Source organism: Bos mutus, chromosome 16, assembly GCF_027580195.1.
Source record: "Bos mutus isolate GX-2022 chromosome 16, NWIPB_WYAK_1.1, whole genome shotgun sequence".
Taxonomy (NCBI): Eukaryota; Metazoa; Chordata; class Mammalia; order Artiodactyla; family Bovidae; genus Bos; species Bos mutus.
The window spans coordinates 24,104,639-24,127,156 of record NC_091632.1 but is presented as its reverse complement, the minus strand read 5'-3'; the positions used below and the strand labels follow the sequence as shown (position 1 = coordinate 24,127,156).

At 34.7% G+C, this 22,518-nt stretch overlaps 1 protein-coding gene across 1 annotated transcript in view; it reads left to right on the top strand.

The window, feature by feature from the left end:
- Positions 1-22,518, top strand: part of XPR1 (xenotropic and polytropic retrovirus receptor 1) — a 203,046-nt gene that overhangs the window by 145,190 nt on the left and 35,338 nt on the right. The window contains exons 5-11 of the mRNA XM_070384838.1: positions 147-296; positions 567-650; positions 3,001-3,082; positions 10,822-11,012; positions 11,222-11,401; positions 16,597-16,768; positions 18,179-18,373. Coding sequence (XP_070240939.1) covers positions 147-296; positions 567-650; positions 3,001-3,082; positions 10,822-11,012; positions 11,222-11,401; positions 16,597-16,768; positions 18,179-18,373 — 1,054 coding nt within the window. The remainder of the gene's footprint in view (positions 1-146; positions 297-566; positions 651-3,000; positions 3,083-10,821; positions 11,013-11,221; positions 11,402-16,596; positions 16,769-18,178; positions 18,374-22,518) is intronic.

Genomic DNA, 22,518 nt, shown 5'->3' with positions numbered 1-22,518 from the left:
TTTATAATAAATGCTTTTATAAAAGCACTGCCATTTCCCTTGGTGCTCAGTCTTCATTCATCTCAATCAGTGCAAAGTGCTTATTGTTTTTCATTTTCTCTTATAGTGGCAGAAATTATAGTAGTGTTTCTTTTTTCTTTCTGTAGAATCTGAATTTTACAGGGTTCCGAAAAATCCTTAAAAAGCATGACAAGATCCTGGAAACATCTCGTGGAGCAGATTGGCGAGTGGCTCATGTAGAAGTAGCCCCATTTTATACATGCAAGAAAATCAACCAGCTCATCTCTGAAACTGAGGTACAGTCATCTCACTTATATACCCATATTTTTAGTAACATTAAAGTCTTATTTTAAATGAAGTAATTCCTCATTTTTATTCTCCTTTTGTTGTTAGTTGCTTTAAATACATGTATTCTTACTCATTATTTTTCCTTTCACTTTATTCAGTATATATTCACCAAGCGTATATCAGAATACCATATATATTAATATAAATGGTTCAGAATTATTTATGCATTACTCAAGTTTAGTATAACCTACATAAATATTTAACAATGTGTCTTTTAGGCTGTAGTGACCAATGAACTTGAAGATGGTGACAGACAAAAAGCTATGAAGCGTTTACGTGTTCCCCCTTTGGGAGCTGCTCAGGTTAGTATTTGTTTGCAGTTGTTCAGTTGGTTCATGTGACCTATTTAATAATCAACACAGTCTGTTAGGGGGCTTCCCAGGTGGCGCTAGTGATAAAGAATCCACTTACCAATCCAGGAGAAGCAAGAGATCAGGGTTCACTCCTTGGGTCAGGAAGATCCCCTGGAGTAGGAGATGACAACCCACTCCAGTATTCTTGCCTGGAAAATGCCATGGACAGATGAGCCTGGTGGACTACGGTCCATGGGGCTCCAAAGAGTTGGACCTGACTGAGCAAGCGCGCGTGCGCACACACACACTCGCAGTCTGTTAGGTGATAAAATATACTGGTTTCATTACTTTAAAAAATGTTTCACCCAAAGTTTGTGAGTACTTATTACTACTGTTTTTCTCATTTAAAAAAATCAGATGCCAGATCTCACTTCATAATAAATTGCAATGTCTTCTGACCTTTCTCTTCTTACCCTGTACTACTGCTCTTGTTTATTCTCACATGCTAACTTCATCTGAGCAAATAATTAAGATGAGATATTTATTCGATGATATAAAAGTGGGGGTCAAGATATTCTGGGCTACTGCATACTTTCATCCAAAATGCAATAGTTAATGCATAAAAAAGCATCTGTTAAATGATATCTACATAGCAGTTATACCAAAAAACACTTTAAGTGATATCTTTTGTGTCATAAACTAAATCCTAATAAATTTAAAAGGATTTAAATCATAGTGTGTTTTCTGACCAGAATAGGATGGAAATCAATAATAAAAAGAGCTTCTTCATCCCTGTTAAAGGTGTTTATGGAGAACCTAAAACCGATATCATACTGAATGGTGAAACATTGAATGCTTTCTCCCTAACCGGGAACAAAAAAGTGTATTCATTCTTACCAGTTCTATTTAGCATTGTGCTGGAGGTTAGGGCCAGGGCTGTATGGTAAGCAAAAGAAATTAAAGACAATTAGATGAGAAAGAGAGAAGTAAAACTGGTGGATTGTTTTGTTTTTGTTTTTTGCCAATGACATGAGGACCTATATAGAAAATCCAGTGGATCTATAGAACAGCTACATGCACTAATTAGTTTATTAGCAAGGTTGATGATTACAAGATCAATATATAGATATGTAGGGATAAATCTGACAGAAGATGTGCAAGACTTTTATATTGAAAACTGTAAAACATGATGGAGAAAAATTAAAGAAGACAGATGTGAGAGAAATTAGAAAACCAAGTATTTTAAAAATATTACTTCTTCCTAAGTTGATTCATAGATACATCACAAACAAACTCAAAATCTCAATAGACCTTTTTAAAAATAACTACTAAGCAAATTTAAAAATTTATGTGAAATTACAAAGGACCAAGAAGAGCCAAAACAACTTTGGAACAACTTAAGTTGAAGGATTAACACTATGTGGTATCAATACTAAAGCTACAGTAATCAGGACAGTGTGTTATTAGTGTCAGGATAGGCAAATAGATTAGTGGAATAGAATAAAGAGTCCAAAAATAGACCAATAAATATATGAACAATTAATTGTCAATGAAGATGCAAAGGCACTTCACTGGAGAGAGGATCATCTTTTCAACAAATGGTGCTAGAGCAGCTGGCTTTCTTATGCCGAAAAATGGGACTTCCCTGGTGGCTCAGACGGCAAAGCATCTGCCTACAATGTGGGAGACAGGGTTCAGTCCCTGGGTTGGGAAGATCTCCTGGAGAAGGAAATGGCAACCCACTCCAGTATTCTTGCCGGGAAAATCCCATGGACAGTGGAACCTGGTAGGCTACAGTCTGTGAGATCACAAAGAGTCCGACACAACTGAGTGACTTCACTTTCACTTATGAAATGATATTCTGAAATGCCATTCAGTTGAGAATCTCTGGTATATATTTACAAATTCACTTGAAGTTACTCTGGTTTAATACTGTAAATACTCAGAAATGAGTATTCTTATTTTTACCATTGTCTCTAATTATATAGTACGAAATATGTGAACTCTAATTGAGTAATACTGACTTCCTAAATTTAAAGATGTACACATTGTAAAAATGAAATTGCACTTAAATCTTTTTTATAAGGAAACTCAGTGTTTATATAATTTGATGTTTTAGATCTTAATTTTCTTTATTTAGTGACACATTTTCTATAAAATAATTAAGCAGGCAATTCATTTCTAATATTATTGGATAATGATGATTCTCCAGCTCAAATTTATGAAAATTCCCATCATAAAATATTTCTGTTTTCTCTGTAGGACTTTGATGCTTGTAGTACTGATTTTATTATACTATATGCTTAATGTATTCAGTATTTTGCCCTGCACTCAAAATGCCGTTTCCCTCTCTCTACAGCCTGCACCAGCATGGACTACTTTTAGAGTTGGCCTATTTTGTGGAATATTCATTGTATTGAATATTACTCTTGTGCTTGCCGGTGAGTAGTTTAAATTTTGAATTAAATTATTCTTACTGATCTGTTTATGTCATATTCTGTCCCTCTAACAAAGCTACCACCCAACTGCCAAAGCTACTGAAGGAGAAATCTGTCAGGGTTAATTGTTTGTATAAATGATGGGAGAGTGGGTGTTGGTTGGTTGTTTTGGCTCGTTTTTCCTTTTGGATATAGTTACCCCTTTAAACATTGCTAGTTTATGACTCTTTCTTCTCCATCATTTTCAGGGTTCAGTTATCAGGAACCTCAGCTCCCTTGATCACAGATGAGAGTAAATAAATATTACAAAATTTATGCACTAAATAAGCTCATTAACTTTGCTTTTTGGAGACTCTCGCATCATTTCTAGAACCTATTTACAATTACTTTGCATACGATTTTAAGAAACTTGGTTATATAATATTCTATTCTATAGAATTTAAAAATTATAAAGAGGTAGGAGGAATTGATGGAAACAAGTGCATTAATGATACAGCAAGGAAGGCATAATCTTACTAAACCACCCAGCAGAATTTGACTTACCTCTCAGCAGCATTTGACATTGTAGATCACTCCTTGAAACCTTTTCTTCAGTTGATTTTGTTGGGAAACCACACTGTGCTGGTTTTCTTATTAAACTTCGCTGGCAGTTTTTTCCCAGTCTGTTTTGCTAGTTATTCTTTACTTTTGGCATCTAAATATTGGGGAGTACCTCTGGGTTTAATGTTTAAATCTTTCTCTTTCTACATGCATTTTCTAGCTAGGTGATCTTATTCAAGCCTATGGCTAAAATATCATCTGTATGCTAGTAACTCCCAAGTTTATATACTTTTTCCTCTGAAATGATATCTCATTGGCTACCTAGATGTCTAATAAGCATCTTAAACTTAGATGGACAAATTTTTTTAATCACTAAATATGCTTTCTCTTCCATATAGCATCACCTCTCACCAGTTTCTCAAGCCAAAAACCTTTAACCTTTTCCTTCGTACTCATCTCCAATCCATCACCAAATCCTGTTGCCCTGTCCTCAGAAAAGTTCTGAATCTGTCCACCCTCACCAGTACCATCCTTGTCTAAACAACCATTTGTTTAGTACACTGCAGCAACCTTCTGAACTTGTCTCTATGCAACCACTCTTGCCTCCTTATAGTTACCAGTGTCTTTTTGTGGCTTTTTTTTTTTTTCAATGCAGGTGAAATCTAGTTCTCTGTCTTTAGGGATGAATGGAGAAGGAGATGGCAACCCACTCCAGTGTTCTTGCCTGGAGAATCCCAGGGACGGGGGAGCCTGGTGGGCTTCCGTCTCTGGGGTCGCACAGAGTCGGACACAACTGAAGCGACTTAGCAGCAGCAGCAGCAGCAGCAGTTTACTTACATAGAATGTATAGAAATGCTACAATAAAAAAGAACTTAGTCCTAGATTGATTATCAAGCTAACTGTTATGGGAAACACACAGACTTATTTTCAAAAGGCCTTGCCTGGATTGCAGTCCCAGCTCAACTATTTGTTAATTATTAATTTGTTAATTGGCTTTAAGGACATCACTTTTCTCTGAAGCAATTTCCTAACTTGTTAAATGAGTTTAATACCTTAAATTTACAGCGTTGTATTAGAATTCATTCAACAAGTAAATTTTATGTATCTATGATTAGGCTTGCTACCTGAGTCTTAAATAAGAGAATTACTTTCCTCATGAAGCTTATTGTTACATAAGAGAGCTTGAGACATATTAAAACAATAATAATACACTACAAAATAGAAAGTATTTTGTAAACAGGTCAAGGGAACAAGTGATTACTTTCAAATGAGAGCTTCAGGGAAGACTTTATGAAAGAAATGGTATTTATCCTGGGCATTGATGGAATAAAAGGCATTCCAAGAGAAAGAGACAAATGAGCAGAGATTTAGTTGGCCATTCTAGAGGGTGAAGCATAAGAGGAGGGAATAAGTTTTGAAGGAGAGAAGTGGTAAATTCACCTAAGGTGAAGAAGAGTATTAGATGGTACAAATGAAAAGATACCTTGAAACCAGTTCATAGACATCAGCTAAGAGGTATAAGAAAGCATTTATAGGTGTGAAGTACTATATCAATATGAAGTATGTCATATGAGATGTAAGTTGTTCTTTCTATAGGAAAAAGCTTTACTCATCTGTGTGTGAAATTTTTTCTTTCCTTTCCAAGATGAGCATGGTGTTACCATTATTATCATCATTAAATAAGACATAAGAATAGATAAATAAACTTCATTCTTTTTATGTGTTTATGTTGTTTTCTTAAATTCAGAGTCATTTTGGGGGTTTGTTTTCTTTCATATATGTAGCCTGTGTTCTTGTGAGACAGTCTGATTTGTTTTCTAATGTGTGCTTTATGCATTTAGTATTGTACATTTATGTTCTCTCCCCTCAGAACCCTTCTTTGTTTAATCTTTGTGTGTCTGTGAGATATATACAGTTAAAGCCAGCTGTCTGTCCTTATTTATCTCCCAGCGGTTGCTTGAAAGATAACAGAGTTGAGAATTGAGAGAGAAACTCAGCAGTAGTAATGCATGTACAAGCATGATTCTTTTTTCAAACATTGACATAAAAAAATAGCGTGCATAATTGCTGCTGTTCCTCAAGGGGACATGACCTAATATTTAATAATTTATCTGAAACTCACATATTCCAGATAGTTAGTGTTATGAAGATGAAAAGTTACCTGCTCAGATTTTTTTAAAACTTTCTTGTAGTTTGCTAGTAACCTATACTTAATTGATATAATAATAATATGTCACATTTCACTTTTTGGTTGAACAGAATTAAGTTTGACCATTAAAAGTGCGTGAGGGAAACCTTCTACACTGTTGGTGGGAATGTAAATTGGTATAGCCACTATGGAGAACAGTATGGAAGTTGGTTAAAAACTAAAAACAGAGCTACCATATGACCTAGCAGTCCCACTCCTGGGCATAAACCTGGAGAAAACCATAATTCAAAAAGGTACATGTACCTCAGTGTTCGTTGCAGCACTGTTTACAATAGCCAAGACGTGGAAGCAACCTAAATGTTCATTGACAGAGGAATGGGTAAAAAGATGTGGTACATATATACAATGGAATATTACTCAGCCATAAAAAGAATGAAATAATGCCATTTGCAGCAACAGGGAAGGACTTAGAAATTGTCATACTGAGTGAAGTAAGTCAGACAAAGAAGGACAAATATCATATGATACCACTTATATGTGGAATCTAAAAAAACTTGTATAAACAAAGTTATTTATGAAACAGAAAAAGAGTTATACATGTAAACAATCTTATGGTTACTGGAGGGGATGGGAGACAAGGATAAATTGGGAAATTGAGATTGACATATATATACTACTATATATAAAATAGATAACTGATAAAGACCTACTGTATAGCACAAGGAACTCTTCAATACTGTCTAGTAACCTATATGAGAAAAGAATCTAAAAAAGAATGAATATACGTATGACTGATTCACTTTGCTGTATAGCAGAAAGTAACACATTTTGTGTCAACTATGCTCCAATAAAAAAAATGTTTTAAGTGCATATGAGTGTGAAATAGCAAGCACTTGCATACTAGTGGTAAGAGTATTAATTGATGCCATCTCTTTAGAAATATGGCAGTATGTATAAAAAAATTTATAATACAGTCAGTTTGATTAAACATATTATTCCTATAAGTTTATCTTATAAACATACTTGTACCTGAGTGCAAAGACATGTATGAAAGGAGGGTATTCACTGCCGTTTTGTTTATAACAGCAAAATTCTAAGAGTGTCTCAGATATCTATCAGGAACTGTTTAAAAAAAATATATGACATTATTCCTATACAGTGGAATACCATGAAGATATTAAAGTGAATGAATGGAAATGGGTAGAGTACTTTGGAGAACTGCTTGGCAGTATCTACCAAAACTGAATATATGCTATACTGGGTTGTTTCTCCCTTTTGGCTAATGTGAATTTTGCTGCTTTGAACATGTGTATACATGGATTTGTTTGGGTACCAGTTTTCAATTTTTTGAATATATATCTAGGAGTGGAATTGCTTAATTATATGATAATGCTTTTTAACCTTCTGAGTTGCCACCAAATTATTTTCTACAGAGGCTCCACCATTTTCTGTTTCCACCAGCGATTTATGAGGATTCTGTTTTCTACACATTCTCATCAATACTTGGGAATTTCCTGTTTGTTTTTTTTTAATTATAGCCATCCTAGTGGGTTTGAAGTAGTATACTTATATGGTTTTGATTTGCATTTTTCTAATGACTAATGATATAAATCATCTTTTCATGTGTTTATTGACTGTTTATGTATTTTCTTTGGAAAAATGTCTGTTCAAGTCATTTTGGTGGCTCAGACAATAAAGAGTCTGATTGCAATGCAGGAGACCCAAGTTTGATTCCCTGAGTCAGAAAGAGCCCCTGGAGAAGGAAGTGGCTACCCACTCCAGTATTCTTGCCTGGAGGATTCCATGGACAGAAGAGCCTGGTAGGCTACAGTCCATGGGGTCATAAAGAGTCAGATACAACTGAGCAGCTGACTGTTTCTTTCACTTTCAATGACTAATGATATTGAACATCTTTTCATGTGCTTATTGGCTGTTTGTATATTTTCTTTGAAAAAAAAATCTGTCCAAGTCCTTTGTCCATTTTTTAATTGAGTTGTCTTCTTATTGCTAATTTGCTACAGTTCTTTATATATTCTGGATACTAGACCCTTATCAGATACATAATTTGCAAGTATTTTCTCCCATTTTTTAGATTATCTTTTTCTTTTCTTGATAATGTCCTTTGATATACAAATTTTTTAATTTTGATGAAGTCCAATTTATCTGTTTTTGATGTTGTGTTACTCATGCTTTTGATGTCATATCTAAGAAGCCATTGCTGAATCCAACCTAAAGTTCTACAAGTTTACCCATATATTTTCTTCTAAGAGTTCTATAGTTTTAGCTCTTATATTTAGCTCATTCATCCATTTTGAACTAATTTTTGTACATGCTGTGAAGAATGGGGTCAGCTTCATTCTTTTGCATGTGAATAACCAGTTGGTGAATAACCAATTGTCTCTGTACTATTTGTTGAAGAGAATATTCTTTTTCATTGAACAGTCTTGGCTCTCTTATTGAAAATCAATCAACCATAGATGCATAAATTTTTTTTCTGAGCTCTCACTGTATTTCATTTGTCTGTATGTCTGTGTTTACACCAGTACTGTTTGGGAGGAAAATTTGAAATCGTGAATTGTGAGTCCTCCACCTTTTTTATTCAGTATTGTTTTGGCTGTTATCTGGGGACCTCTTATAATTCCTTATGAATTTGAGTATCAATTTTTCATTTCTGCCAAAAGAAAAAAAGCCATTAGAATTTTGATACAGATTGTATGGAATCTGTAACATTGCCATTTGAACAGTCTGGTGTCTTCCAATCCATGAATATGGGATTTCATTCAGTAGTGTTTTGTAGTTTTCAGTGTCCAAGTCTTTCACCTCCTTGGTTCGATTTATTCCTTGATGTTTTATTCTTTTGTTTGCTCTTGTAATTGAAATTATTTTCTTAATTTCATTTGATTGTTCATTGCTGGTACATGTAAGGGCAACTGAATTTTGTGTGTTGATCTTGTAGACTGCAATTTTACTGCATTTATTAATTCTAGTAGTTTAACTGTGTATTCTTTGGGATTTGTACTTATTTTTGTTTCCTGACTATTGTAATGTATATGTGTTCTTAGCTTGGGAATCAGTATATAAAACTATATACACATTAAAAAAAAATTTTTAACCACCTAACTAATCTTGTTACCATACTTATTCCTTTGCAGTCTGTTCTTCACATGACAGAGTAGCCCTTTAAAATTATTAGTCTGGTTGTATCACTTATATGCAGAACCTTTCATTGGCTTCATAACATCTGAGTAAAAGCTTAAATCTTGACGAAGTACAGCAAATCCTTCCTCATATGCCTTTAGATAACTTTTTGCCACTTTACCTCTCATTCATTCCAGTCATAGTGGCCCTGGTCTTCTTCCTATTCCTGGACTAAATGAGGCTTATACATATCTTAGGGTTCTTTGTCCTTCCCTCTACTTGGAGCCTCCGTTCCTCCAAATACTCACACAAGTTAGTCTTTATTTCCTTCACATGAGTCAGTCTCTATTTCCTTCACACAAGCCAGTCTCTATTTCCTTAAGATTCCTGCAAATATCATCTTCTAACTACCCTACCTAAAATACACCTAACAGTCTCTATGCCTTTACTTTTTTCTTCAAAATTCTTATCTGATACTATATAGAATAGAACTTTCCTGAAGACAGTTATTTTGTCTGTTGCTCATTATTGAATCTCCAGGTTTTAGAATTATGCCATACATAATGGCACCCCATAAACATTTGTCAAATTAATGAAAACATGAATTTTCATCAAGTAAAAAGAAAAAGAAACTGATACATACTGAGTATTCATAATGGGCCAAACATTGTTTTAGCCATTTTTGTTGTTCAGATTTAATCTTCTTAAACTGATGAGAATAGATATTCTCCCCCATTGACCAACAAGGAAACTGAGAGTTAGAAAAATTAAATATGCCCTAGTAAATTTAGGACTTGAAATCTGGTCTATAGTATTTGACTCCAAGTATAAAATTTCAAGTGAGTACTAACAGTAAATTATATAGTTATTTGGAAAATTGAGAAATTGGTTGCCAAACTGAAATTTTTGGCACATAGGCTCAAAATATACTCAAACATACTGATTCAGTCAATTTATGAACAGATGAGAATCTGACTTTTAAATAATGTAGAAATAGAATTGGTCAAAAGAAGGAACAAGGCCGTTCAAGTACAGGGAGCAACTTAAGTAGATATGAAAAGTGAATTTGTTCAAACAAAATAAAATTTAACAGGCGATAAGAATTAATTTAGGGGCATTATGGGATAAGTTTGGGAGAAGTGAGTTGGAGATCAGATTGTGAGGAACTTGAATCGTGAGGCTCACATGTTTGAACATGATAATTATTGGAGAGCTATAGGATAGTAGTGATAACTGAACATTTGTATGGGCATATGGGCAGTTGAATGTAGTAATTTAAGAGTTTGGGCTTTGAAGCAAACTGAGTTAAAATCCTGGCACTGCAGTATACTAGCTTGGTAACCCTGAGCAAAGTATTTAACGTCTCTGTGCTATAGTTTCCTTGTCAGTCAAATGGAGATAATAGTTTTTAACTCACAGAGCCATTGTGAAGATTAGATAAATTGTTATATGTAAAGATACAATCCTTAGGATGTAGTACATAAACATTATATAAATATTGTTGTCATTTATGTGACATTTTAACTCACATTGCTTTCTTGTATAGTGTTTCTTATAATTTCCATAGTAATTCTGAGGTAGACATTACTATATCCAGCTCAGTGACGGCCAAATCAAAGCCAAAGAAGTTTTGTCATGCCAGAAATTCTCAGCTGAGCTGATGGTTCTAAGCTGTTTCACTATGGACAAGTAGGCTGAAAGTCAAATTTTCCGGAAAATTATTCTGGTAGAATTTTGCAGAGTGAAATGAAGAGAAGAACCTTGAAGCAAGTTTATCAGGCTCTTGAAATAACCTAGGATCGCATTTTGAATATTAAAAATTCCTCTGCCAGGGCTATATCATTGAGAAGAGAAAAGACAGTTAAAGGACATGTTGCAGATTTCCTGACTAACCAGTTAATTGATATTCTTTCAGCTATATTTAAACTTGAAGCAGGTAGAAATATATGGCCCTTGATAAGAATCTATCGGGGTGGCTTTCTTCTGATTGAATTCCTTTTTCTACTGGGCATCAACACGTATGGTTGGAGACAGGCTGGAGTAAATCATGTGCTCATCTTTGAACTTAATCCAAGAAGCAATTTGTCTCATCAGCATCTCTTTGAGGTAATCAAACCAGATATAATATCCTATGAATACAGTTTTCATTAGCTATGTGGCTGGTTTAGTGGGTACTAAACTCTATTTTCTACTTGAAGGGGATTGTTGATAATAATTAAACCATTTTTCTTATCTTTGTTTTATTAAAGATTTTCTATGTAATGGTAAAAATAAAAATAATTTTCTTTGTTTTTGTCTTTCCCATCCTTTATCAGATTGCTGGATTCCTTGGGATATTGTGGTGCCTGAGCCTTCTGGCATGCTTCTTTGCTCCAATTAGTGTCATCCCCACATATGTGTACCCACTTGCCCTTTATGGATTTATGGTTTTCTTTCTCATCAACCCCACCAAAACTTTCTATTATAAATCCCGGTTTTGGCTGCTTAAACTGCTGGTAAGTCCAGAAATTTTGTATCATTTGTAGAGTGATATATTGATCATTGGCTTTCTCTAGAATGAAAACAAAACTCCTGTATTGCCCCACTTCAGAAGTCATGTTCACATTGTAGTTTAAATGAGTGGTACCCCAGCTCCAGGAGCAAAGAACACAGTGTAACTGGTACACTTGATGTTATGGAGTACACTGGCCCCAAGAAAAGCACTCATGCATTTTTTTTTCCTTCATAATGGAGTAGTGTCGAGATATTACAGTGATTTTGGAAAATGATAATAATTCATAATTAATTACTATACAGATTATTTAATCAACTGTGATAACATGTAGAACTTTGTTTCCTTTTTTTAAGGTGGTTAAACTATTATATACCTGTTAAGTTACCATAAATAGTCAAATATTTTTATTTTGTGAAGTACTGGGTCTCTAAAAGCAGTAGGATTATCTTGTTAGATCTCCAAGTTTAGTTTGAGAAATTAACTTTTTAAATTCCATTTTACCTATTTCTTACTCTCAAAATCAAGCAGTCTTAGCATTAGGACATGAAATTTCCTGCAAAAATGGTAGCTATATTGTACATTTTGGGATATTGTAAAGATTGCCCTGGGAAGGAACTCCTGCTTACTCTCAAATTTAACCATCTCTGTTTTGAAAATCAGTTAAGAATGTTTTAATAAAATCTAAAGATATAAAATATGACCTTTCTCTTAAAAAAACATAGTAAGCACTAAACAAATTAAAAGCAACCTGTGTTCCAATATATATAGCAATATGGAAAAGAAAATGGCCCAGATCTTGATTTCCCTTCTCCCCAGTTGATTGTTCATTTATCTGTATTTATTTGTATATCACAAATTAAGAGTCTACCTCTTTTCCACAAACTTTATTGAATATAAATAACTAAATAGCAAATCATTCCCTGTAAGTATACCACTGGGCCTAATTTCAAGTTTGTATTCTGAGTGTGGGACTTAGCTGCTGAGGTGTGTAAGAAGTCATATCATCATCACCTTTAATGTGTTTTGTCATCATCTAGAAAAACATGCTTTTTAGAGAATTTTTTTTAAGATAAAAATTTGGGCCATTTTTTTTTTCTCTTTTGAAATTTGTACTAAAAATAAATCATTTCCAGTTACTACAATATTACATTACCTTTCTTATTTTGAGGTTGTCATTTTATTTCTGGATTTTGTGTTATTTTCATAAAAATGTAATATTCTTCTGATTACAAGGAAATAACTTCAAAATTATAAACACCTATTTTTCCTTCCTAAATTACTATGAAACCTCTATAAAGTTATTTCAGATGAGATTTGGAAGACTTAGAAAATTCAGGTGTTAATATGATTGCATCATTACAATAACAAAATAGTACAGTTGTGTACATTATGTGCTAAGGGAGCATTTCCCAAGTGCATCCTTCTTTGTTTAAATAGAAAGCTGCTATGATTCATGCATGACCAATTATTCTTATTAGCAGAATGATTCCCCATTGAGTCGATATTTATCTATGCATCTGTTGTGTTAATAAATGAGAACTTGTTGATGGAATAGGTTGGCAGTAATATTAAGAGAAGAAATAAGAGAACGGTAAAATATACTGTCAGAAGCAGTGACATACAGTAAGCATTATGGTTTGTTGTATTTGTAATAATTGTAAATAGTAAAAAAAATTATTTATAGAGTATTTTAATATTAATTGACCTATTGACTTATTTTTAATTCAAATCTCACTGAGAAAATTTGCCCTTAGATTTATTTCTAGTGAATTAACAAGAATGTTTCTACTGTAGTTAAATTTCCCTGATACAGCTCTTTTGAAAGCTTCATCCTAAAGTGAACTACATTTCCCTTTCTTTTTCTTCAATTTTTCATGGAAAAAGAACATGTCACCTGGCCATAGTGGTAGGCACTGGGCACCATTTATATTCATATTTTAATTTGAATTGATATGTTATTTCTCTCCCCAATAGATGGTAGAAGAAAGTTTTTAAGAAATTGATTTGTTTTGATATTAGTATTTATGTCAAACTGATACAGTTTCTTTGCATTCATCAGTTCATTTATCCTTTATCCAGATCTGTGTTTGTCCTCATTGTAATCCAATTAGGAAGCATAAAAAAATGCCTCAGATTTACTAAACAAAAATATCAACTTATTCTTATAGAGGGCTGCATAAAATTCTTAAGTTAGAGTATTTTTCTATATTATTTTGGAATTGGTTTTTCTAATATTTTCTTTAGTTGTATAATCAAATTTTTACACATATCTCTGGTATAAGTGCAGAAATGTTCTCATTTAATAATGCATTGTCTGGGCATTTTTATGTGTATCAATTATTTTGTGTGTGTTAGTCGCTCAGTAGTGTCTGACTCTTTGCGACCCCATGGACTGTAGCCCGTCAGGTTCCTCTGTCCATGGGATTCTCCAGGCAGGAGTACTGGAGTGGGTTGCCATGCCCTCCTCATCAATTATTTTATTCCTTTTAATAAACCATGAGACTGGAACTACTATTAATCCACATTTTATAATGAGGAAACCTAAAGTTCAAAGAACTTAAATAAGGTCATGCAGCCAGGATGTAATGGAGATGGGATGTAAGCTCAGGCATTCTGGCTCCATAACCTGTGTTTTTAAACACTACCATTTAACAGACCTTTAAAGGTAGTCATTTTATGTAAGATGTTTAACTTTGATTATTGGATCAACTAATGGAATCTTAAAATCAGATTTGAAAGAATGTGGTTATCAATAAGTAGAAATTAAGACTTTATCTCCTTAACTGTTTGTCTACATTAATTAGAAGATGATGTTAACATATATTCTTTATAGTAACTAATTAGTGGCCTTTTTGTGTATGTGGGTAAAACATCAGATATCCAGATTGTTTCTAGCTTTCTTAATACAGTTTCTCAGTTATTTTAATTAAAATCAAAGCAAAGTAGAAGTGGAAAGACCTTAGCCAGAAAGGAAGGAGAATTCTCACTTAAAAGGGAGAATTCGGGTAAATCTAAGATGAATTTGACCATGTGTTAAGGCCTGACTTACCAGGGAATTAAGTATGTTCTATTTATTTTTATCTTCATCTCTCCTCCTACACCTCTGACCAAACTACTTGCTCACTTCTTTTTAAATATTTCCGGGATATTTCGTTTGCTTGTCTGTAATAGCAGTTACTACATGGTGCTGTCAATATTTCTTTTGGTGTTTATTTGCCCAAAGGGATTGTGGGTGGTACAGGCCATGTTTTATTTATTCAGTATCTTCACAATGCCTGACATAAATACTTAATGAGTAAATAAATAATAAATAATAATAATAAATAATTCATAATAAATACTTAATGAATCTTTGTTAAATGCATGAATGACTATGATTAAGTTCATTGGTTCTCTTATACAAACATTAACCACTCCCTCCTTTATTTTTTCATCTTCTCCCTTCTGTAAATTTTCCCTTCCTCTCAGTTTCTATTTTATGTTACTCCTTTCCTTTTCTAGTCCATCCCTCTGTTTCTTTGTTTCTTATTTAATACACTCTCCTACTCTTTTGCTCTTACAGAGGTTTTCTCTAATAGCCAGGTTATAAGGCTTGGTTTGGCAGGTTGTGACAGTAATGGTAGTCTCATGTCAGTGAGAAATGAGAAATTTGCTCTAGGCTACCAGTTTCACAGAAGTCTACGAAGTTTCACAAAAGTCCATGACTAGAGACTGAGTTAGACTTCCTGATCCTTTGCTGTTATGTCATAACTTGTTCTCTTGTTTCTCTCTCTTGGAATCCTTTAAATCCATTCTATACCTAGAGTTTCTTAAAATATTATACAAACTGGTGCCAGAGCCTCTTTGTGCATAAATGATTAACATCGCAATCCCTAACACCTCCTATCTGACCCTTCCCTGCAAAAAAAAAAAAAAAAAAAAAGTTTGCTGTATCTGGAGCTTGTGGTTGCAGATGATAATATCGTTTCTGGCTTACTGAAAAAGTAAGCAAGTGATCAAAAGATTGAACCATGGACTCAAAATATGTCAGCTCGGAAAGTTACGTTTTAAAGCCTATATTGTGTCCTGCAGACCCCTGCTCTAATTTTTAAAGCTCCAGCATAGCTGTCGCCCAGGATTGAGTTGTAACAAAACCGTTTGTTGTTTCCCTGAAATAATCAAAGAAATTATTTAGAGAAAGGATAGAAAGAACCGTAAATACCTTGATGGCAGGGGAGCTGTAGACTCATTTTCTCAAAACAATTGCTTAGAATTCCTTGTTTAGGAGTTCATTTTCACCTATGTGAGATAGAAAGGGTCTAACAGGGTAAGAAGGAAAGCTGCCTTCATCCCATCTTCACTTCACTCAAGGCCTTTCAAGGCAAGTTGGTACAGTTTGAGCCTCTTTCTGGTGATAAGTGTCTGACTCCTCCCTCTGCAATGCCAGGATTTTCCTTTGCAGTAGTAAACAGGCTTCCGCAAAATAAGGTTAGAAGGCGTTATCTTCTGTAAATGGGGATATGGATAACACCTAGCACATAGAATTTGTTATAGTTAATGGATTATAAGAAATGCATCATGAGAAAAATATGCAGCATGGATTAGTGTTCAAGACATATAACCTGAATTTTATTTATCATTGTTTTCATAGTAGTGGGGTGTGGGCTGATTTTTTTGACATAATTTCACAGATATGATCATTGCCATGGCACTAGCGAAATGAAAGTGACATTGGTTAGGGAATGAGACATACTTCAGCCAAGGTACTATCCTTCCCTTCCTACCTTTTGTAGGCAAAGAAGAGCTTTGTATTCACTTAGCTAAGATGGGAGAATATTCCAGAAATAATCATAGCACATGGGTCTCCAGTAAATTTATCTTAGACCTTAATGGTAAATGTCCTCTCAGTGCATTTCTGCCATTCTCTCTGCTTTCAACTTCAGCTCTTCCCACCTCTCTGCTTTCTGTTTTTTAACTCTTGCTCTTCCTGCCTTCCCCATGCCCCACCCTTTTAATTTCTTTCTTAGTGATCTATTCAACTCATTCTTTTCATTATTAATTTTGAACCTAACTATTGTTGCCAGTCCCTGTGTTTGTGATTGGTTCATTGGTTTCCATTTTATCAACTAAATCATGCTGTAGAGTAAGAAACAAATTAGATAAATTTAATATGAATTTTCTTGTTTCTGTGTTTTCTGATTTTTTTCTTTCTCCTAGTTTCGAGTATTTACAGCCCCCTTCCATAAGGTAGGCTTTGCTGATTTCTGGCTGGCCGATCAGCTGAACAGCCTGTCAGTGATACTGATGGACCTGGAATATATGATCTGCTTCTACAGCTTTGAGCTCAAATGGGAGGACAGTGAGGGCCTGTTGCCAAAAGATTCACAAGGTAGGGTATGAATGTGCATCCACACTACTGAACTGCCAGTGTAAACCAAGAAATATTGGGAGTGATAACTGAGAAATTTAAGCTCATCCAATAATATTACAAACTTAATTAAATGTACTTGGCTCTGTTTTAGCAATATCTTTATCTGATATAATTTGGCTCTTAAATTATATATTATAATTTTAGCCACTCATTTGCCAGGAGATATACAACTTATATTTAAAGAATTCTAAAACTAAAAAACTTCTAGTAGGTTGGTAATTATATCACAGATGCTCTATTGTCAACAATTGCCATCACAGTATTGCTTTATGATGATCAAAAATACTGATTATTTAGAAATTAGATCACATGCTTTGAGCAAATCATTAGAGATTTTTTAGTTCTTATTGGAGACCTTGTTTTTCTTTTGGCTCTTTTTGTCACTCTTACTATAGCTTATGCCAGGTATTCTAGTTATTAGGGAATTTTGCCTTAATGATGAAGACCAAATTTAGACAGATTATGTAACATGTGACTAACGAAAGTTAATGATGCCAGCGCCAACACAGATTTTCATTAACTTCCAGCAAATCACAATTCTGTTATATGTTGAGCCACTATGATACATTTCCAGAATTTGAAGAAAATTGATTTACCAACTCTGTTCTTCTTATTTTAAAAATGTAAACTCTGCCCTTTGTTTTTTTGTTATTGTTGCTGTTGTTGTTTGTTTCTTTTGTTTCAAAGAACAAGAATGTGAACAACCTATAATGGATATGTTGTAGGGGTTTGGAGTTCATAAAACTGTCATCAACAGTGATATTTTTAGGTTTTCCAGATGTTTCAGGTTACAGAGCTCACTAATTTTTTTCCTCTTTGATTAATGTACTCAACCTCTAATTGTCTTATAGTTTTACTACACTCCTCCAGAGAAGGAGTGTAGTAAAACTACACAAAACTGATTACAAAGGGGCCTTCCCAAGTGGCTCCAACAGTAAAGAATCCCCCTGCCAATGCAGGAGACCTGGGTTCAGTCCGTGGGCTGGGAAGACCCTCTGGAGAAGGAAATGGCGACCCACTCCAGTATTTTTGCCTGGACAATCCCATGGACAGAGGAGCTGGCCAGGCTACAGTCTGTGGTCACAAAGAGTCGGACACGACTGACCACGCACACAAAGGCATAGATTACAAAACTGTAAATCTGAGTGGGTAGGTTTTTATAAGTTCCCACTGTGTATTTCACCTTCTCTCTCGGCCTTCTGATCACTAAAAAGTTTAATATAATAGTTGCAAAGAAAAAAATGATTCTGAAAAGCAGGTTCGTTGCTCTTAAAGACTTCCTAATGGTTACAGTATATGACTAAATTATGTGAACAAGTGTTTTTTTTTTTTTTAATTGTAATCTTTTCTTCTTTGAAATCTTCACAGAACCAGAAATTTGCCACAAATATTCATATGGTGTGCGGGCTGTTGTTCAGTGCATTCCTGCTTGGCTTCGCTTTATCCAGTGCCTGCGCCGATACCGAGACACAAAAAGAGCCTTTCCTCATTTAATTAATGCTGGGAAATACTCCACGACTTTCTTCACGGTGACATTTGCAGCCCTTTACAGCACTCACAAAGGTATTCAATGGATGTGAAAAGATTTTTCAAAATCCTGATTTTTACCACGTGAATCTGTTTCTTAATCTGGTTACCTATCCATTTGTCGTGCTTTTTTTCCCCATTGAATTTCCAGCCCCCTCAGTTATAGTAAGTAGTTTGTCCTTGAACACAATTTTAGCCTCATTCCAGAATTTACTAACACATTGAAAAGAATCAAAGTCATACAGAATAGGAAGGATTTGTGATAATGTTTGAAATCCTGAATTATGTTTATTTAAGGGGTTCAGTCCAAGACACTTTGGGTTTTCATTTGGTTTTTTAGACTTCTTGTTCATTAATGAGGTTGGGAAATGCTAGGTGAAAAAGATTCCCTCTGGCAGTCATGTATATTTTTAATCGTTTCCCTTCACCAAGTAGTAACGTTTGTTTCCAGCCTATTTAACTGCAAATTGAGTTCTCTGATCTCTCTAGTTTCTTATCTCCATGGCAACTAGTTATTACTTGAGACTGTTCTTCTGTTGGGAGGAGAAAAAGGCTTTTAGGTTCTGAGCCACATGCAGTCACTCCTTTTGAATTTTTAACCTTCTTCTAAGAACTGTCAATCAAAGATCTCACTTGCTTTTACTAAAATGCCTTCCTTCTTTGTTTAAATCAGTGTCAGCCTACACCTTAGAAGCTGCACTCTCATCTAAAGAAATGTTACCAGTTGAAATTATTACAGTTATTTTTAGATAGCTTGATAAAATTTTTTCTGGTGATTTTTAATTGAGATGCTGTATTTAGGAGCCTTACCTAGTGCTCCAAAAGTGCTGCTGTGTGTCTGATGGTCTTGAAAGATTAGGGTGATTTTTTTCTTTTGAAAAGCTTGAGATTTGGTCCAATAGAACACCTTATTGATACTTCCACTTTTTGCAGTAGATTCTGCGATTGCAGTAACATTGATAATGTAGCCAATAATTCTACCACTAAGGAAGCACTCTTGTTAAATGATATAATTTAACTAAATACCTTAGTGAAGGAATCACATCCTAAAGCTCCCTTAATTTTTTTCTTTTATAACTCCTCTCTTATGTGTACTTACTGTTTGGCTAGCTCCTCAGGCTCTCCATTGTACATGCTTACTTGTTGGCCTGGGATACTTAACATTGTGTATTCAAATTGTGTATTTTAGCCTTTGTGAAGGTCTCTTCCTTCAAGGATTACTCTTGTAAATTTCCAGCCATTCCATCAACCCTGACTCTGTCCTGTAGGCAGTAAGACTGATATTTCTGTTATTGGAGTAGAAGGGGTATTGGGAGCACCCTTAGGCAAAAAGCCACAAACTCAGAAGTTTTACTCTTTATTGCCAGTGTCTTTCCAAAGTAAGCTCAGGCTTTTTGCCTGCTTTTGGTGGCTTCCCAGTATGTTCTAATAGTTATTCTTTTTTTTTTACTTGACTTAATATTATATTCGTTTCAGGTATATATTGTAGTGGTTCAGTATTTTTATACAAAGTGGTCATAATAAGTCCAGTTACTGTCCATCACCATATAAAGTTATAATATTACTGACTGTATTCCCTATGCTGTACATTAGATCCTTGTGACTTACTTATTTTATAACTGGAAGTTTATACCTCTTAGTCTCCCACACCTATTTCATTCATCCCGTAACCTACCTCCCCTTTAACAACCACCAGTTTGTTCTCTGTATATATGTCTACTTCTGTTTTGTTATATTTGTTCTTTTTTTTGTTTTTGTTTTTGTTTTTAGGTTCCACTTACAAGTGAAATCATACAATATTTACCTATCTCTATCTGACTTATTTCACTTAGCATAATACCGTCTACAACCATTCGTGTCATGAGAAATGGCAAGATTTCATTCTTTTTTATGACTGAATAATATTCCGTTCTGCGCATATACCACATCTTTATCCATTCATCTATTGATGGATGCTTAGATTGCTTTCATACCTTGGCTGTTACTACTGAGGCAGTGAACACAGTGGTGCATATGTTTTTTCAAATTAGTGCTTTTGTTTTCCTCAGAAAAATTCCCAGAAATGAACTTGCTGGGTTGTGTGGTAGTCCTATTTTTAATTTTTTAAGGAATCTCCATACTGTTTTCCATAGTGGCTGTACCAATTTAAAGTTCCACTTACAGTGCACAAGGATTCCCTTTTCTCCACATCCTCTCCAGCACTTGCTATTTGTTGTCTTTTGGGTAATAGTCATTCTGAAAAATGTGAGGTGATAAATCATTGTGGTTTTTGAATTGCATTTCCATGATGATTAGTGATGTTGAACATCTTTTCTTGTGCTTGACATCCACCTGGATGTCTTCTTTGGAAAAACATTTGTTCAGGACCTCTGCCCATTTTTTAAATAGGTGTGTTTTTCTGGATGGTGAGGTGTATGAGTTATTTGTGTATTTTGTATGTTAACCCTTATTTTGCATGCTTAGTCTCTCAGTCATGTCTGACTCTTTGCGACCCCATAGACTATAACCCTCCAGGCTCCTCTGTTAATAGGGATTTACTAATTCTTACCTGTGCTGTGCTGTGCTTAGTCGCTCAGTCATGTCTGTCTCTTTGCAACCCACCAGAGTCCTCTGTCCATGGGGATTCTCCACGCAAGAATACTGGAGTGGGTTGCCATGGCCTCCTCCAGGGGATCTTCCCAACCCAGGTATCGAACCCAGGTCTTCTGCATTTCAGGCGGATTCTTTACCAGCTGAGCTACCAGGGAAGCCCTAATTCAGAACTAAAACTAAAAAGTGAGGTATTTACACAGGGGTATACATAAGTATGTTAACTTCAGTCAAAACTTTTTGTTGTTGTTGTGCATCAACTTATTGTGCTTTGCAGGTATGTTTTATTGGGGCTTCCCTGGTGGCTGAGATGGTAAAGAATCTGCCTGCAATGCAGGAGACCTGGGTTCTATCCCTCGGTCAGGAAGATCCCCTGAAACAGGGAATGGCTACTCACTCCAGTATTCTTGCCTGGAGAATTCCATGGACAGAGGAGCCTGGCGGGCTGCAGTTCATGGGGTTGCAACTGAGCGAATAACACTTTTACTTTCACTGCCTAGAGCTGGTTTATATGTGTCTTCCTTTATGGAAATTTTTTAAAAGATACACTTAGGATCACCTTGCATGTGTATGGTGGGAGTATTTACCAGGTATCAATTATGAATGTGTTTGGTCTTTTGTTCAAGTAACAGCTGTTTACTGACTGAATTTGATTCATGTGCCCACAGACAAATTTTTAAACACACAAGCATTTTTTAGAGAGAACATTGGTTGTATAGCCTAACCATATCCCTTAAATTAAAAAAATAGTACCGAACACTTTTTATAGTTGCTATTAAAAAAAACATTATAGTTCCTACATATTAAATATTTTTATCACTAATTTTTCTTTTTACCAAACAGACAATTGGAAGTAACCCTTGACAGAAAATTTGACATTAAATGATGATCAGAAGTAGAATCTGATTTTTCTTGTTTCCTTGGACAGTATTCCAAGAGAAAAGATATCAGAAAACATAGACTTTAGAAATGATGATTGATCTAAAAGAACAGATTCTGTATGGTTAATGATGTAGATCTTTTTCTATTGAATGTATATGTATTATTGCAAAGGACGCATTTTTTGAAGGGGAAAGTGTAGAAAATGGTGAGGTAACCTTGTTCAGACTCAGGATTCTGAGTCCTTTCAGAGAACTAGCCTAAAAGAGTTACCATAGTAACAGCATTATTGGGGGCATTTTCAAGATTGTTCCAAAGGTTATGGCCTATGCTGCATGGTTTGTAAAAATGGATGCACAAGAATTAACTCTATACTTAAAGCCATTTTTTTCAAGTGAGGGGAGTAAGTATGATAATACTGCAGCTAGCCCTCCCTTGTAGTAAGAAGGAAACACACTTTAAATATTTCAATATATTTTATTTTCCATCACTGATTTTAGAAACGCTCAAAGCCAATCTTATTTTAAGAATCCACTTTTCATTACAAGCCTAAATTAAAAGCCATTCCTACAAGTTTTTTTGTTGGAATTGGTAGTAGAGGAGACAGCAAAGTGTTGTAAATGGTTTTTGTGTGTTCTTGAGGTTTCTTGGCCTTGGCTAGGAAAAGCCAGTGGGAGGTACAATAATAGAAAAAGCCATTATGTTGTTATTTC